Source organism: Lontra canadensis, unplaced genomic scaffold (genome assembly GCF_010015895.1).
Source record: "Lontra canadensis isolate GAN:19392208 unplaced genomic scaffold, GSC_riverotter_1.0 scaffold22, whole genome shotgun sequence".
In the NCBI taxonomy this organism is placed as follows: Eukaryota; Metazoa; Chordata; class Mammalia; order Carnivora; family Mustelidae; genus Lontra; species Lontra canadensis.
In genome coordinates, this window is record NW_022631016.1 from 12,946,973 (window position 1) to 12,965,889 (window position 18,917).

The 18,917-nt window shown below is 38.8% G+C and overlaps 1 protein-coding gene across 2 annotated transcripts in view; it reads right to left on the reverse strand.

The window, feature by feature from the left end:
- Nucleotides 1–4,081: 4,081 nt before the first annotated feature.
- RETREG1 (reticulophagy regulator 1) overlaps nucleotides 4,082–18,917 on the reverse strand; it is a 127,795-nt gene continuing 112,959 nt past the window's right edge. For both annotated transcript variants that reach the window (XM_032861895.1, XM_032861896.1), the window contains 6 exons: nucleotides 15,859–15,985; nucleotides 13,125–13,209; nucleotides 10,993–11,130; nucleotides 10,121–10,185; nucleotides 9,747–9,873; nucleotides 4,082–6,289 (listed from right to left, as the gene is read on the reverse strand). In XM_032861895.1, coding sequence (XP_032717786.1) covers nucleotides 5,796–6,289; nucleotides 9,747–9,873; nucleotides 10,121–10,185; nucleotides 10,993–11,130; nucleotides 13,125–13,209; nucleotides 15,859–15,985 — 1,036 coding nt within the window. In that variant the 3' untranslated portion in view covers nucleotides 4,082–5,795. The remainder of the gene's footprint in view (nucleotides 6,290–9,746; nucleotides 9,874–10,120; nucleotides 10,186–10,992; nucleotides 11,131–13,124; nucleotides 13,210–15,858; nucleotides 15,986–18,917) is intronic.

Consider the following 18,917-nt stretch of genomic DNA (forward strand, 5'->3'; position numbering starts at 1 on the left):
AGGCATGATTGATTAAATCTTTGATGATTGAACTCAACTTCCAGCTCCTTTCTCCTCCCCAGAGGTGTGAGGGGGTAGGACTGAAAATTGCAACCCTCTAATCACATGGTTAGTTCCCATGGCAACCAGCTCTCATCAGTAGGTCATCTACGGGCTTTCCAAAAGTCACCTTATTAACATAACCCAAAACACTGTTATCCTCTCAACACTTCGTGGGTTTTTTTGTGAGCTCTGTGCCAGGAATTGACAAAGACCAAGTATATTTTTATTACAAATTGCAACATCACACTATCCTTTAAAATATTCTACTAATTCTAAATTAAGACATCCCTACCCTTAAGGAGTTTCTTATAATTTGATAGGAATGGTAAGAAATACAGAACAAACACCTCAAAGACTGGGTCATGTACAACAAAATATAAAGGCGTAGTGGGTATTTAGAATAGAGATATATTATCCAAGTAGATTAGAAAAGTTTTCATTAAGGAGCTGGGTGGTGGTGAAAGAGGGAGAAGATGGCAGACTTTATCTGCAAGTGAAGGAGGGAGGTGGAAGGTAGAAGACATACGGGGGAGGGAGGGAACTAAGGGACATATTTAGGAAGAAAAGAAGTCTGTTTGTCTTGAAGCATAGGATACAAGTAAAGACAAAATAAGACTAGAGAGGATTAAGGTATCGGGTAAAGGGTTGAATTTTGTACTTTGTTGTTCATTCTTCATTTGGTAAACAGTAGAAACTCAAGAAGAGTTTCAATTTATGTGGGCATAAGGAATAGAACTGGTGGTCCTTGAGATCCAGCAGCAATCTGGAATGGATAGCAAAAAAAGCAGCAGGTTTGTAGCCAATAGATCCTTGGTGAATGCAAGATGACTGACCAAGGGACCTTGTGTTAAGCTTCTCTGCGTTATATTCAGAGTGTTATATTAACATGTCTGATCTCTGCTGACAATGCTATAAAAATTTTTTCTTACCAAGTGAATCATTTTACTGAGGAATTGACACTGAGACTGCCCATATAGAAAATTTAGATTTGAAAATATTAAAAATTGATTTTTTTCTGGATACTGTGACATAGCCCTTAAGATAGTTCACATGATTTTCAAACTACTGAAGTTATGTTACACACTGTAAAAGTGATAGTCTCCATGAAGATATGGTTCCTTTTCAATCCTGAAAGATGTTGGGATGTTGATTTTTGATTACCAGAAAATTTAAGAGGAAATAAGCTCATCTTCAAGTCTGTTGAGAGACTGGTATTGATATACAGCAGTCTCTTGTGGTAGGGCTTACTACTTTTTACATACGTGTACTGCAGTAGCAACTTGGTTTTTAAAAGGAAAACTTAAAAGGGTTGGTTGAGATTAACTTTTGGGTGGTAATAAAGACTATAAAAACATTTATTAAATGGTTTGCAACTTCTATGAATTCTGTGCTCATAAAAAAAGTCCAGTAAAGAATATGATTTTCAATAAACAATTTTAAAACATTTTACTAACTCTTGGTCTTTGGGCATCTAGATATGCAGAGTTTTCTGTTCTTAAATTAAGAAAGAGTTGAGATATTCTTAAAGAATTGAGAAAACCCGGCTTCATAGCATTGAAAATAGAACAGATTGGCCTGTTTCTGGATTCTCTGAAAGAAGAAAAAATAAATCCAGTCTTTAACATTTAGTAAAATTCTGAACTATTTAAAATTATGATCATTCTTAATGTATTTTAAAACAAAAAAATATTAGATAATGTGACATACTGGAAAGAGAATAGGTTTGGGGGATAAGCTGGCTTTCCCCCTTACTTGCTATGTGACTGTGGATAATTTATTTAACCCTGTCCTTCTGAAAAACAGTCTTACTACTACTTAATTATAGGGTCAGGAGAACTACACATGATTCTAACTGTAACTGTTTTTGATGTATTAGACTAATGGTTGGCAAACTTTTCCTATAAAGAGCAAGATATTAAATATTTTAGGCCTTAAAGGCCTATGGTCTCCACAACCTTTCAACTTTTTGACATAAAAACAGCCATAGACAGTACATAAATGAGTGTGTCTGTATTCTAACAAAACTTTATGGGTGAATTTTGAATTTCATACATTTTACACATGTCGTGAACTATTCTTCTGATTTTTTTTCAACTAGTTAAAAATTTTTAACAATCGTTTAGCTGCTATTCCATACAAAAAGAGTGGCAGGCCAGATTTGGCCCATAGGCCATAGTTTGCCAACTGCAGTCTTAGATGTTTAATTACACACTACGAGGTGCAGGTGCTATAACATCACAGGTGAAGGACACAGGTCCAGATTTTATGTGACTGACTTGCAATCTTCCAGCCAGTGTTAGATCCATTAAAAATGGCTAGTGTGGAACCTCACACATGGTCCAGAGTCAACTAAAAAAATAGGCATTTTTGCAAGACTTTTCATCTTTTTATTCCACATCGGTATTGGGCTATGAAACCAATATAGTGCTAGTTCCACTGAAATAACTATAGAGTTTTCTTATAAGCAGGTACTTTTTGACGGACTTTGTTTTAATGTTTGAAAAGATACCTTAGTTGAAACACAGATGGGGGAAGGTCACTATCTGCGTTATTTGTAGCCTTTTTTCTCCTGAAAGTGGTTCAGACACTTTTTTCCATTCGCTCTAAAAACATCCCTGTGTGAGAGAATAATTAGCTTCCTAATTTTATGTTTGGGGAAACTGAAGTGATAGGCTTGGGATGTTATGTGACTTTAACATTGTATCTTAGGGGACCATAATACTAACACCAGCCCTAGAACTCATATTGATGACATCCCATCCTAACTTAAATGCTGCAGTGGAAATGGAGGAATACACAAAAATATAGTTCTGAGACTTTCTCACTTCATCATGATACAAATGACCTGGGACAACGGTCGTTTAAGAAGGGTTTTCAGAATAATTTCCTATCTTGTAACTAACATAGCTGGAGCAGTGCAAAGAACTACATCAACCTAAATTATAAACAGAAAATGAAAATGCTTATTTTCTTCTTAAATATAAGAATTCGCTTACATTTGCTTCTTGCCTAACATCAGCAGTATACTGGATTTTACTATTTTTTAGAGGAAAAAAGTTGCACTCATTTCAAATATAAAAGATGCCTAAATATGCTGAGGATGTTTGCCAATTGCAAAGCCTTATAAATATTTGTTTTCCTAATATTCTACTGAATGGGGGGTGGTTTTTAAAAAATCACTTTTGAAGATTTTTAGGGTAAGAAAAAAGCAATGACGATTCAGATGAGAACATAAACACCATTTTAAGCCTGGATTGACCTTCCAAAGCAAGCTTGAACTTCTTGAGCTCTGTTTTATTGTTCCAGGTCAAAATGCATGTTCAGTATATGCTGTTCCCATTATCTTGTTTTGCTCAGCATTTTCTATAGGAAGAGAGCAAAATATTTTCTACACCTCCTTTACAATTAAAAAAAAATCCATGTTTCACACTTTAATAAATGCATAAATTCTCATGGTAAGGGATGAAGAGTCCCTCCTCTGTACTGGATAAGTCATTGGGGTTTATCGTTATTATATCTTAAAACCAGAAATAGAATTAAATACAGTACATCCACCAACACACACACACACACACACACACACACACACACACACACACACCATCCTCAGCATCCCTGTTTGTCTGACTTGAGTACTGTTATTGCATACTGTAATTTGTAATGACGTACGTTCTTGAATAAATATTTAAGTACATGTATGGTTATAATGCTACTATCCATAGAGAGCTGGTATGTCTTCTCCACAGTGCAGTAACACATATTCTACCCTAACAACCTTGCCATCCCCAAACCACTTTTAATTTATAGTTTATATTACGTGATACTAGTTTTATTGTTCATATCACCAGCCCTTTTATCTTTTTGTAAGCTTGTCCAGTGAATTTTAACACATTTTTTAGTTACTTGGATCAACTTCTTGTTTTCCCCTCAATGAAAAAATTGAAATGACCTGTAAACTTTTTGACTTTATGGCCAAGAACATTTTTTAAATGCAGAAACATAAACACATAAAAATAAAAAAGAATCCTGGCGACAACTATTTTATAAATATGTGACTGTATTTTTCTTTATGTCCAGAAACTTGTATTGAATAGGATTCGGGTATATTTCTCCCTAACCCACACAGTTCATAGATCTAACACCAGGTTTTTGTACCAAAATGGGCAAGATAATGAAGGCACAGGCTCACTTTGTATCAATAAAGGACATCAAACACAGTCATGAGGCACTAATGACATAGAAGCATAGTCAATCACAAAAAGCAAGTGTTCAAAGTCCTCAATAACTTTTCTCCCTTTAACATTTGGCAAAATTCAGTCTAGATATTTTAATACCTCAGAAAGAAAAAATAAATAAGAGATGCTACATTAAAACATCAGATTACCTATAGTCTTTAGAAACACAAGAAAAGGAATAAAATGAAGGGAAGGGACCACAGATTTCCTATATTCTTGGATTATCCTTCCTTTCTGAGGGTCTCAGATGTCTGCACGCATCTGTAGAAATGCCAGCTATACCTGAAGATTGAAGGGATTGTTGGTAGTTGGCTGACATGGTCCCTCAACACTATTAAGTTTCTATCACAAAAACACAATTAGCTTGATTTCTTCTAAATCCTTTGTTAAAAGCCCAAGTCAAATTTGGTTATTTGAAAGTGATCTAAAAAGTTTAAAATAAAGGAAAAATACATTCTAAATTCCCAGTAGAAACAGATTACATATTTCGACTTCAATAGCAAATAAATACACCTTAAAGCCAAGCAAATTTCTCTCCTGTAGGAGACTCTATACAGACTATGAAAAGTTACTGTTTCTCTACTGCTGATGACAACATCACTCCTAGAACATACCAGGAACTAGTTTCACAACTTGAAGAGACTTTTTTATGACATAATATGAAAGACAAGGGTCTAACTTAGGTCTGAGCAAGCAGAAGAGATCCACACTTTGCAACATCTCTATTACAAATATATGACAATTGAATAACAAAACACAGCCCAGTCTCTGTTTACATCAAAACCACTGTCTATTTGATATAGAATTACTTGCCTTCTATGGGTTGATACCACCCATTACCAAGACCAGAGCTGGCAGTCCATGGAGCGTGCCATTTACTACAGGTAAGCCTAAGTCTATAACTGCAGAAATAACATGGAAATGTATCAGCTTATCCAAAGTAGTTAAATATATTTTTAAAATTTTTCCTAGGAAGTTAATTTTGATAATATTTCCCAAGTCCTTCAACTAAAGATATTTTGATAATTTGTGTTTTTTTACATCAGAATCACCAACATTTTTTTAACTGTTTCCAAGTATCAGTAACAAAGGAGTTGATACTGCTTATATTCACAACTAATTGTTAATATTTCAGTGAGTTACAATGAACTGTTTTTGCATGCTTGAAAAATTAATTGTAAAGAAAAAATAAGAATACTTATAGGAGGATTGCAATAATTTGGTGTTTTTGCATTAAAAACCTCTAATATTCATCTCTGACAACACAGTATGTATATTTATGCATATAAAGTTCATTTCCATGCTTATTACATAAAAATAACTATAGGAAATATCAGTATCAGCTGATAGATATCCAATTAATTCACTGCAGAAGGGAAAATAAGAAAAAATTCTGAAGTAATCAGTAAAGCGCACAGTTCAAAAATTTTTTTTCCTTTTCTTTTTTTTTCTTTTTTTGCTTGTGTGAAATTTTTTGGTAGTTTTATCTGTGCTGTGTTGAACAGGTTGATTCCCAGACTAATGGCCTCCAAGTAGATTTGAAAGGAAGCCGGAAGACTTCTTATTTTGCTGTGATTCTGCTTCTTGGTCTTGTGAAAGTCCCAATTCACTCTCAATTTGATCAAGCTCTGACTGGTCAAGTAGTTCAAAGTCATCACCTTCTTCAGTGTCTGTGTCGTCGCCCAGGCTGGGGGCAGCCTGAGAAAGTGCTTGCTGCGCGCCCTCTAACTGCTCTTTGATGGCTGCTGTCACTGCGGCCGTAATGGCGTCCCCAGCCAGGTTGCGCATCAAGTGAAAGGTTTGGTCACTGCTCAAAGGAAGGGTGAGACCAGCTGCTGACTGCCTCTCTCTGCTCGCTCTGAGACTGCTGTCCACCTGCTCCTTTTTTCTCCTTTGCTCAGTGGGCAAGCCAAGGCTGAACTCATCTTCATCATTTGTTCCCATGCCGTTTTCTACAGATGGAAAATCGGAAAGGTCTCGAGAGAAAACTTCTTCGCTCGGTCGGTCAAGATCTGTGGAATGTGTAACACAAGTGCATGCTTGAGCACCACGATGAATTTGAAACAAAAGAACTATCTAAATGATAACCTGATTTTATTTTATTTTTTTAAAAGATTTTATTTATTTATTTGACACAGCACAAGCACGGGGAGCACCAGAGGGAGAGGGAGAAGCAGGCTCCCCACTGAGCAGGGATCCTAGTGCGGGGATCGCTTTACCGACTGAGTCACCCGCACGCCCCAACGATAATCTGATTTTAAACCAAACCCTCCAAGCAAACTTGACATTCATCTAGCCTCCTGGTTCAGCTTAAATCAATTTAACCCCATGCCAGATCCCTTTCAAATCTGGGACACTACCACTCTACAAATACACAAATACCGCATGTACCCGCTACTTTAGTTTTCCTCTTAAGCACCAAAGACTTTCTGTAATGACTTAATATTCAACCTAACGTTAGCTTGAGGCTTGACGAAACTTTTTTAAAGTTTTTATTTAAATCCTAGCGAATTAACATACAGTGTATTAATTTCAGGTATATAATATAGTGAAAACAGTTTCATACAACACCGGTGCTCATCACAAGTGCTCTTTTTTTTTTTTTTAAGATTTTATTTATTTCTTTGACAGAGAGACAGATCACAAGTAGGCAGAGAGGCAGGCAGAGAGAGAGGAGGAAGCAGGCTCCCCGCAGAGCAGAGAGACCAATGTGGGGCTCAATCCCAGGACCCTGAGATCATGACCCAAGCCAAAGGCAGAGGTTTTAACCTACTGAGCTACCCAGGCTCCCCAAAAGGTCTCTCCTTAATCCCTATCACCTATTCTGACCCCAACCACCTCCCCTCCAGTAACCATGGGTCTGTCCGCTATTTTAAAGAGTCTGTTTCTTGGTTTGCCCCTCTTTTCCCTTTGCGTGTCTTGTTTCTTAAATTCCACATAGGAATGAAATCATATGGTATTTCTCTTTCTCTGACTTGTTTTGCTTAGCCTAATACTCTCTAGTTCCCTCCACATCATTGCAAATGATAAGATTTCATTCTTTTTATGGGTGACTAATATTCCATTGTAGAAGTGTACTGAAGTTTAAATGTTCAATATAAACAAAAGTTTCCTCCTCCCCAGGGAGGGTATTAACTTTGAGCCAATGTGGGTATGCATGATCACAGAGTTAAAAAAAATATTTCAGTTGGAGGTTTTCATGGACTGTGGTAAAACAAATGGTGAGTATTATCCTGCCTCAGCATTATTTATCCATGGAGATCTGTATGTCAGCATCGGTAACCTATGTTTGTTTAAAGCTGTGCACTAAAATAAAATATTGCTCCTTCTCCCCCATATTCAGCTTAAGAGCTTATGGAAACATTTGGCTTTCCATAAATACTGCTGAAAATGGCCATGTCCTGTTTACCAAATTTGTGTCCAGAATACATACAGGAACACTTTTATTTATTTATTTATTGTTTAAGATTTTATTTATTTATTTGACAGAAATCACAAGTAGGCAGAGAGGCAGGCGGTGGGGGGTGGGGGGAAGCAGGCTCCCCACTGAGCAGAGAGCCCGATGCAGGACTCAATCCCAGGACCCTGGAATCATGACCTGAGCTAAAGGCAGAGGCTTAACCCACTAAGCCACCCAGGCACCCCAGTACAGGAACACTTTTAGATTTGGGACATTTGAAAACAATGTCAGGTTAGTAGGCAGACAGTGATTTTATTGCTTCTCACTTTCCATAGAAAATTTTTCAGTGTAACAGTTAACTCTTTACAACAGTGACTTGAAGTCTTCAATCTAATTAAAGCCTTCTACGTGGGTTGGATTATTGCCTCCTCTTTTATTGTGTGATGCTTAAGAACAAAGGGTTTGCTATCCTTATCTTGATGTTGGGCTTGTACAGCTTGAGTGTTTTTTTGAAGTTAGGCTCCAAGCCCAATGTGGGGCTTGAACTCACAACTCCATGATCAAGAGTCACATGCTCCACCAACAGAGCCACCACTTTGCCCCGTGAATGTTCTAATATGCTTTAAAGGTGAGGAAATTGAGGTCCACAGAAATCGTGTCACCTGTTCAAGGTCACACAGTTATCTAATGATGAAAGCAAGACCACACTTGAGTGTCCCAATATCCAAGCCTGTCTTTTTTCTTAACTTTTCTTTTCTTTTTTAAAGATTTATTTATTTATTTATTTATTTGACAGAGAGATAGAAGGAGAGATCACAAGTAGGCAGAGAGGCAGGCAGAGAAAGAGGGGGAAGCAGGCTCCCTGCTGAGCAGAGAGCCTGATGTGGGGCTCGATCCCAGGACCCTGAGATCATGACCTGAGCTAAAGGCAGAGGCTTAACCCACTGAGCCACCCAGGCGCCCCCAAGCCTGTCTTTTTTCAAATATTGCATAGCCTCTCTCCTTCCTCTAGGAAAAGAAAGTGTGTTCTTGCTTATAAAAACATAAAAACAATTCATAATCTTCCACTATAATCTCATATTTTCAGTATATGGCTAAAATGACTTGAAATAATCCAATGAGACTAGCAAACGTTAAGTTACTGCGCAAGACAATCTATTTTAAATTATATTTATCCTAATTATGAAAAAAAAGGAAGTTTTTTTTTTTAAACTAACTTTGAAGAAAAACATGAGTGGAGTCAGCTTTAGACTTGGGGAGCTGGTCCTCCGCACTTCAGTCGTTTTTCATAAGGACAAGCCGTGGGCGTGTGGAATGAGCATCTCTCTACTGCTCCTTCCATTGTTGCCAGAAGTAACAGATATTTGCCAGCAGACATTTCAGAAACTGTTTTCACTGTCAAGTATTTGTTATTAAAACAAAGGCAGGGGCACCTGGGTGGCTCAGTGGGTTAAACCTCTGCCTTCAGCTCAGGTCATGATCTCAGGGTCCTGGGATCAAGCCCTGCATCGGGCTCTCTGCTTGGTGGGGAGCCTGCTTACCCCTCTCTCTCTGCCTGCCTCTCTGCCTACTTGTGATCTCTCTCTGTGTGTCAAATAAATAAATAAAATCTTAAAAAAAAAAAAAAAACAAAGGCAGATTAGTATCTTGACTGGCTTAGATCTTTTTCTCATACTTTTAAAAAAGTAATAGCTTTTGAGATAGGATTCATATACCATAAAATTTGCCCTTTTAAAGTGTACGATTCAGTGGTTTTTAGGATACTCACAAAGCTTTACAACCACCACCAATACCTAATTTCATCATTACAAAAAACTCATACTAATGACCACTCACCACCATTCCTTTTCCCCCAGCCCCTAGCAGCCACTAATTTACTTTCAGTCCAAATGGATTTGCCTCTTCTGGGCGTTTCATATAAATGGCCTGATACAATGTGTGGACTTGTGTGTTTGGTTTCTTTCACTCAGCATAGCGTTGTCAAGGTTCATCCGAGTCATGGCACGTATCTTTTCCATGTACTCAGAATACATATACCAAAAGAAGAGTACGTAGAAGTGTGAGCATACCGTCGGAAGTGTCTGTCTGTGGAGTGTATCCTTCTGACAGGTTGAAGGTCCCATTGTCAGTCCAGGAGACCTCGGATACGTCCGTGTCAGACACAGACAACTCTTTGGCCGCAACCGTAAGGCTGATCTGTGTTAACATAGAGAGCAGTGACACATTTGAAACTTCTGACAGAAATCTTTTTGAACACTCCATTCGAACCCCCAAAATATCAGGATAATAAAAACCAGATGAGTAATTCTCCTTTTGAAATTGTTCAGTCATCTTAAGAGAAATAAGAGGAACCCATTAGGCAAATCATTCAGCCGCTGGGCATGTAAGTAAATTTACAGTCAAACCACATGGGAACAAATGGAAAAACCAAACAAAAAAATACCTTAGGACAAAGAGCTGAAATGTCTAATTCACTGTCATCTTTGTGACTTTTTTCTTTATCTGCTTCTGTTGAGAGAAAATTTAGAGGCCTTCAGTGTCCTGGCCAGCTTAGACATAGTGTATTTTATCCATTCCACAGTGCTATCCTGACCCCACAATCCTCAGTCTCTAGTGCTTCCATTTAATTCAAAGTGTGCACACAACAAGCTTCACATATCTGCAAGGGTTTGATTTTCAAGGGAAATGGTCCAGATCAGTGATTCCCATAGGGATGACCCAGCAGCAGCAGCGCCAGTGATGGGAACTTTTTAGAAATGCAGATTCTCAGGCCTTACCCTACATCAGCTGAGTCAGAAACTCTGCAGTGGGGCCCAGGACTCTGTGCATTAATAATCCCTCCAGGAGACTCTGATGCTCACTATAGTTTGAAAACCCATAAGGTCATAGGCCAAGTTAAATAGTGAAAAGTGATCACTTTGGTTTTTCCTGCTTTCTTTTCCTCCCCTTGGTTCTCTCAATCCCCTCTTATGCGGCTCCCACACTCTTAGCCATAGCATGGTTTTTTAATTTGCAATTGTCCACCCCAAAATAAAATAACTGAAACAAAGGAAATCATAAATAGCAAATATAGAATTATTAATTCCTTTTCCCCTTCCCCTGACAATTTGGATTAAAAAGTCAATTTCTTATATGTTTGAGAAAAGCACAGATGCCTAATAGGCAAAGGCTACATTCTTTGAGGGCATTAGCTTCTGTAATAATATATAAGAAAAGGCTAAAAGCACTTTGAGACATATTCAAAGTGATTTTGTAATAAACAGCCAGCTGACGTCTCATTCCACACGTGGAATCTAAAATTCAAACTTTACTTACCAGATCTCTTACGTTTCTTCTGATTAATATATTCTCCAATTCCAAAATCTAGCTTCAGCAGACCTGACTTGATTTTGCTGTATATTTTTTGTCCAATATCATTACACTTAAACAGGGGACACAAAAATGCACACAGCACTGAAACATAAGAAGGAAGAGCGTGTCGCTAAGATGACGGTCCTTTCAAAAGGCTACCTCTGAGTATCGCACAAAAATAGTTCAGTCAGTAAGACAAATATAAGTGTTTTTCTTAGAGAATGCCTCTGTGAAATACGTTCATAATTTCTATTCTTCCTCCTGTAATGAAAACATCTTCCCCTACAAACACACACGCACACACACGCGTGCGCATACATGCGGGTGCCAAGCTTATAATCACTGTTTTTAGAGACCTGCTAGTAAATCAACTTTCTCCCTTTCGTTCTTTCACCCTCAACGCTGAAAAAGATTACGTGCTTTCTTGACAACAATCCTGGGTTAAAAGCTGCCTTTCTACTAATTTGTTGAATAAACCATTTCGCTATAGGAAAGTTATTACGTATTATCCTCTCATCAGTAATACTGGGATGACAATATTATCTCTTGGGGTTTTGTGAAGAATAAATGGGGTGAGTGCCATCTGAATAATGCCTGGCCTATATCCTCAGAGCGTCCCCCGGCTCTCTTCTCCTTTGCTTCCTAAACAAGGCAGATCAAGGGCTGATACTCTCCGCGAGTTCCCGAGTTCCGTCTGGGAGAATGGGTTTGCACTTTGATCATCGGCTCTGAGTGTAACACATTTGGAATACAGAAAAGAAACAAAGACTGACCTAGTGAGTATATTGTATTCCCTAGTATTTACTTTTTTGTTGTGGTTAGATGTACCCATTTACCTTTTAAATAGGAGTTGCAAGCTCAAATACGATTAGAAGCCAAGGAAGTATATGTACACTGTAAAAGCTGGTCTAAGAGAAATGGGGAAATATAAGGGTCAGTTCAGTGGAGAGTGCCCATCCCATCTCAAGGTGGCAGCACCAGACCATATTTTTCAGGAGAAGGTGGCAATGTATACTTTCTTTTTTTTTTTTTTAAACACAGATTTTGGGGTTATAGTTAACATACAATAAATTGCACATATTTAAAGTATACAATTTGTTAGGTTCTGACATACGCGTACAACTACGAGACTATTACCACGATGAAGATAGGGAACATATCCATCACCCCCTAGATCTTCCCCATCTTTCTATTAATCCTTCTCTCTTGTCTTTCCCTGCCCCACCCACCTCATCCCTAAGAAACCATTTGTGTGCTTTGCTATTAGCTAAAGATGAATTTGAATGACATATATATGGAATCATACAGTATATGTTCTTTTTTTTACCTGGCTTTTCCCACTCAATCTACTTATTTGGAGATTTATCCAGACTGTTGCATACATCAATTTTTTCGTGCTGAGTAGTCACTGCATGGATATACCACAGTGTGTTGACCGGTACGTCTATGGACGGACAGATGGACTGTGTTCTGTTTTTGGTTGCTACAAATAAACTGCTGTAGAGATTTGCATACAAGTCTTTGTGTAGATACATACTTTCATTTCCCTTGGGTAAATATCTAGCTGTGAAATAGCTGGGTCATATATAGTTTTTAAGAAACTGCCCAACAGTTATCCAAAGTGTTTTTACCATTCTACCTACCCACCAACAGTATGTGAGAATTTCTGGTTGCTCTGTATCCTTGCTGATACTTGCTAGGGTATTTTTAATTTTAGCCATTCTGGTGGGGATGTAATGCTATCACATTGTGGTTTTAATTATTTTTTGAGCCACAGAACATACACAAGGGCAAAATGATTAGTGTGTTTGTGGGGAGCAGGAAATATAGCTTACTTATAGTTTTAATGACATAATTTAAAATCAAATCATATCACTTCTAACCAACCCTGCCTTTTGGCAGCCATTTCTCCAACTTCAAAATATAAACATGTCTCTAGGAAAAGAAGAAACTTTGTACAGCAGGAAATTAAAGGATAATCAGTGTGCTTTATAGTGAAGGACTCATCCCTCCTCTTCCAAACTATGGAAGGGCTTGTTGATCATTATGATACCATATGCATCACATAAATTTGCCAAATGTTCTACCATACTCACGCAGTAGATAGCTGAGTATAACTCCAGGAATATAACTTCCCAAGACTGTAAAAAATGTGCACACACTGCAGACCAGGAGGCAAAACTAGAAATAATAGAAACAACATGTGACAGTTATACATAACTCCAAGAAATTTTCGGGCACGGGATACAGAGACAATTATCTGTCTGTATGTGGTCTGTCACATCATGGCCAATGTTTTTCAAACACTGTTCTTTTGTACTTGGGTCTGCCTAATGACTGCTATGTTCATCCAGCCTTAGTCCACTTTAACACTTCATAATAATCATTTTGAGGTTCCAGAAGCTAATTTCTAGCACAGAGAACATCTCCCATAAATCATGCCTGTAGCTATATTCCTGCCAGATGCAAGAGAACTGAAGACTAATATGGCCCCAGAAACTTATTTTACTCAGGATCAGTCACTGAAAAGAATGTAGCCTTGTTCATAAACCTGCAAGTTCAAACTACTTCTATAAACCCATCAAAATTCATAAACACAGCAAAGCAGAAATTAGAGGCTTTAAATAAACAGAATGGCAATTTGCACAGCTGATAAGCTGCTAGGATGAATCCATTGGCCATTATCATCCTCCTTTCTAACCATAGTGACCCCTCAAATTGACCCCACTTCTAGGTCACTTAGGAACCAATTGGGAATGAAATGAAATTTCTACAGTGAAATGTGTTTATTTTCCTTCTGTCAGTTATGCCCCCAAAAATCTTGGTTGTTTTAAGAAATTTAAACATCATGACAAAACACTCCCATAAAACCTTCACTTGTTTTCCACACCGTAGTCTTTAAGATAAACTATCTTTCTTCTTTTGACTTATCTTTAAATTATGGTATTGGCAAGCAAACAAAATTCATTAAGGGAATTTCAAAAAGACATATGAGGATAAGAACCCATAACTCTGATCAGTAACTGATTAACACTGTCAGATTAACCTTGATATTCCATTCTTTGGCACAGGGTTAATAAGTTAACTAGTCAAAAGGAGAACAGATGAACTTATGGAACAAAATTAAGAGCTGTTCCTGAAATAGCAGAGGCTCTTGAAGAATATGCAGTTTGAATAGCAAAATGTTAAAGGAAAGACCACAAGTGCTGAAAGATTAAGTGTGGGAAAGCATTACCATGTCCAGAACTCAGTTTCACAAAGATTTCGTTTATCCACTAAATTTGTAACAAAGAAGTTTAAAGTTCAGAATCTTCTAAAAATGTACTTAATCATTTCACTAAAATAGGCGTCAAAAATGCAACTCTCCTTCCCCACCATATGGATAGCCACGCTAAGAACTACCTTTGGGGATTAAAAAAAAAATCCACACATATAAAAGGTCGCCACTTTAATATGCTCAAAATGTGTCCGAGCACAGTTCTGTTATTCAGTTCTACTGGAGGTAAGAGACTGCCTGTACGTGGTACAACCAGAGCGATTTTCAGTGTCGCCCTTCCTAGTCTCTTCCAAGTACAGGTGGAGGTTCAAGGAACTTGAGCGCAACACTGGAAGGGGAAGGGTCTGGTGGCGGCTCTGCCTTTACCCCCATGTTCCCGCAATCACAGCCGAGGCCGCCTCTACCCATCCAAGTACTCCACGGGGTGCACCGTGCAATCCCTTCCAAACCACTCGCGGCCCTTCTCCTCAGGGGTTTTCCTCTTAACTGGAAAAAAGCTCATTCCATTTTTATAAAGACAATGAGTGTCTTTGCCAAAGGTTTTCTTTGCTAGATAAATCATGTAAGAATCTCTACTTTTTAGACTGACTCTCTTATCTCCGAAAACACCCTGGAAGGGATGGATGTTCATCTCCCTTTGACTTCAGAACCAGCCTAAATAATAGAAACTGAAATTCTTTCTTTTTTTTTTTTATTGAGTTGTAATTGACATACAATGTTCTGAGTTTTCAGTGTCCAACACAGTGATTCAACATTTACATACATCATGGATAACGACAAGTCTAGTACTATCTGTCACCTACGTACTTAATATGGCATTACTAACCACATTCCCTATGCTGCACTTTACATCCCTATGACTTATTTGTTTAAACTGAAGTAGAGTTGACATGTAACACAGTATTAATTTCTGGTACACAACATGGTGGTGACTTTTATAACTGGAAGATTGTACCTCTGAATACCTTTCACCTGTTCTGCCCATTGCCCTGCCCCTCTTCTCTCTGGCCACCACCAGTTTGTTCTCTGCATTTATGCGTCTGTTTTTAAACTGAGATTCTTCATAAGGTAATTTTTTCTCCTTGGTCTGGCTGATATCAAGACCAGTCACCGTTTTTGTTAATGAGTTAGAGAAGTATGTATCAAATAGAAAACCAATCTGATCTTGAAATGTAAGTTTGAGGATTTTCTAGTGCTAACCAGACACTCGCATTTCTTTTTTTTTAAGTTTTTTTTTTTTTTTATTTATTTGATAGGCAGAGATCACAAGCAGGCTCCCTGCTGAGCAGAGAGCCTGATGCGGGGCTCAATACCAGGACCCTGAGACCATGATCTGAGCCGGAGGCAGAGGCTTAACTCATTGAGCCACCCAGGCGCCCTGACACATTTCTGAACCTCGCTAATATCAGCTTTTATGGCATGTGCTCCTTGTATGTTATATCCAGGGTTGGAGAACCCTTAGAGGCTGATAAAACGGGTTTTAATTCATGCATTTCCAATTTACTGCACATTATAAAACACATACAGTAATTCTCCTATGCTGGAAAACTTGCCTTGCCAGGGCTCTGCTGTTTAAAAAGAGACATTTCTTGAAGAAATATGCTGAAATTCATCCATGATTCTGCAATACAGTGGCTGAACCTGGGTCTTTCATCTGGTTTGGAATTGATAACTTCCCAGCTAAAGAGAGAAAAAGAAAACAAAAAATTTTAGCTGTACTTTTGATGGTTCATTCAACGTTCATCTCTTCAGCAAGTGTTTACTGAGCACCTGCTCTTGGCCACACTCTCTGGAAAAGCCCTGTGGATCCAGAGGTGACCCAGGAAACAAACTGAGGGTTGCTGGGGAGTGGGAAGGGAGGGATGGGGTGGCTGGGTGAGGGACATTGGGGAGGGTATGCGCTATGGTGAGTGCTGTGAAGTGTGTAAGACTGACGAGCCACAGACCGGTACCCCTGAAGCAAATAATACATTATATGCTAATAAAAAGAAAAAAAAAGAGGGAGGGGGGAGGGTTCAGAGGTGAATAAGCCAGACACCTTCCTAATGAAGTTCGCGGGCCAAGAGAAGAGAGAGAAGCTAAAGAGCTCGCTGCAAATTATAATGAAGGGAAGAGTTGAGCGTGACGTATAGGGAGCGGGTTTTCAGACATCTCTAAAGAAGTTACTTTTATGCCAAAATCTGGATGAGCGGAGTCTATCCCAAGGGCTTGGAAGAGTCCCAAGTAGAGCAGTGTACAACATATGCAGAGGGCCTGGAGCCAGAAGGAGGTGCCAGCACTATTCTCCAGAGCCCCACATGTGGCTCCAGCAGAGACAATATCAGGCAGACGAGCGATGCTACATGAAGCTCAGAAGGTGGGACAGGACCTAATCACACCGGGCCAGGAGGGAATTGTTAGAAATGTTTGAAACCTTAAGGATAGGGAGACCACAGTGCTTTTTGAGAAACCTTGGCACTGACCTTCTAATCGTCATGATCATCATCATCGTCAATGACAATGTCCTCTCAATAATAGCCCGTCAACTCAAGAGGAAACTGTTAAACTCAATGGGGTCTCAAAATACCTTGTATTTTTCTACTGTACCTTCTCCCAACCATCGTCATAGAACGTGTTGAGTGTGATGCCTGCGTCTTGCGTGTGCGCTGTGTCCCTGCCCTCGTTTGCCCCCAGGAACCTCCATAAGCTAAAACCAGTAAGCCTCTCTCCAGGAAGAAGACATGCAAACACAGGGCATTCCCCTAAAATCACAGCGATACTGAATTCAAATCCCACTCTTGCAGTACCAATTCACCACAAAAATGTACCAGTTCAAACAAGATCTGCCAAGGGCCCTTAAATTCATTCATTTAATAGATAATTGTTGTTTCCTACCATGTGGAAGGCACTGCCATAGAACTAAGGACACGGCAATAAATGAATGTTTCCAGTGGAAGACAAAGATCAGTGAACTATCATCCAATCTACAGTTGCAAGGGAATCAGAGTAAGATGATCTCTGGATTCAAATCCAGTTGTGCTAAGACAAATCAAAGCTTCTTTGGCCCTTAGATGCTCAACTCCCCAGAGACTGTGTGTATATAGATTCTATTTATTTTTAAGGATTTAAATATAACTTAAAATTATATTTAAAAAGGAAATTGAATTACCTAATCTACAAATTTTCATTTATCTGAGAGACCGTGTGGGGGCAGTGGGGAAGGGCAAAGGGAAAGGGAGAGAGAGAATCCCAAGCAGACTCCACGCTGAGCATGGAGCCCGTCGTGGGACTTGACACGGGGCTCGATCCCATGACCCCGAGATCACAACCTGAGCTGAAACCAAGTCGGTTGCTTAACCGACTCCGCTGCCCAGGTGCCGCTATTTCTTTTTAATATACCTTGAACACTAAGATAATTTGTAGATTAGATAATTCAATTTCCTTTTTTTAAATATAATTTTAAGTTGTATTTAAATGAATGCAATAGCATTAAAAAAGAAAAAAAATTTTCATTTTCCTTTGTCTTTATTCTGTCAGAGTCAAGTAAGGCTCTGCCAGAGAGTCTCTGAGCTACCAGTTCTCCAGGCTGATCCTGTTCCGTGAGGTAGACACTTGCCAAAAGATCTCCCATCCTTAAGAAATGAACTTTGGGGTTGTTTAGCTGTCGGAGAATGGTTTATGTATCCATTAACTCTACCCCTCTCTTGAGTCACTGAGCCAGCCTGTTTTCATTGGTGACCAAATTTAGCATTAGCTTTGCATACTTTATGAACGATTCCAGACCTATTAAAGGAAACACTAAGCTCATGGATAGGAAGCCACTCTCTGTGACAAAATCTTGCCAATAGGTCCACTTAATGGGAAAAGATTTTGTACAGGAGGGCAAAAACTGCAAGTGACAAAGGAAATAATAACATTATTAAACTGTGGCCTCCTTTTTAAAGATTTTATTTACTTGAGAGAGAGAGAGGGAGAGAGAACTCAAGTGAGGGGGCAGAGGAGAGGGATAAACAGGCTCCCCACTGAGCAGGGAGCCCCACATGGGGCTTAATCCCAGGACCCCAGGACCATGACCTGAGCCAAAGGCAGACACTTAACCCACTGAGCCACCCAGGTGCCCTGTGGCCTCCTTACTGAGAACCACTTATTGCAAACTGGCTAGGACAGGCCAGGCCACTGTTCCATTTACTGGGACCACACAGTTGACAGTAATACAGATTTTAATTTCTGCTTTTTGTGCTTATTGAGTAGTATTTAAGATTTGGTTGAACAGTCTGGCAAACACAGTTCTGGCAAAAGTCAATGAAAAACTTATTATGGAGTTGTCGATCATTCTTTTCACAATCTAAGTGGAATAAATGAACGTTTCATATTTTGAAACAAACTTAAGAATATTTTCATCAGGATAATGAACAGATAAAGTTAGTTGTGTTCAGGCAATGAAGGATGAAATAAAGGTGGAAATGAATGAATTCCGTGTTTGTATGTGAATCTCAGAATCATAATATTGAGGGAGAAAAAAGTCACAGACTAAATATACTATGATTTCCTTTTTATAAAGCTCAGAGTCATGCTAAGCCAACGATTATTTAAGCAAGGAAATGATTTAAAACAACAACAACAACCACCCAGG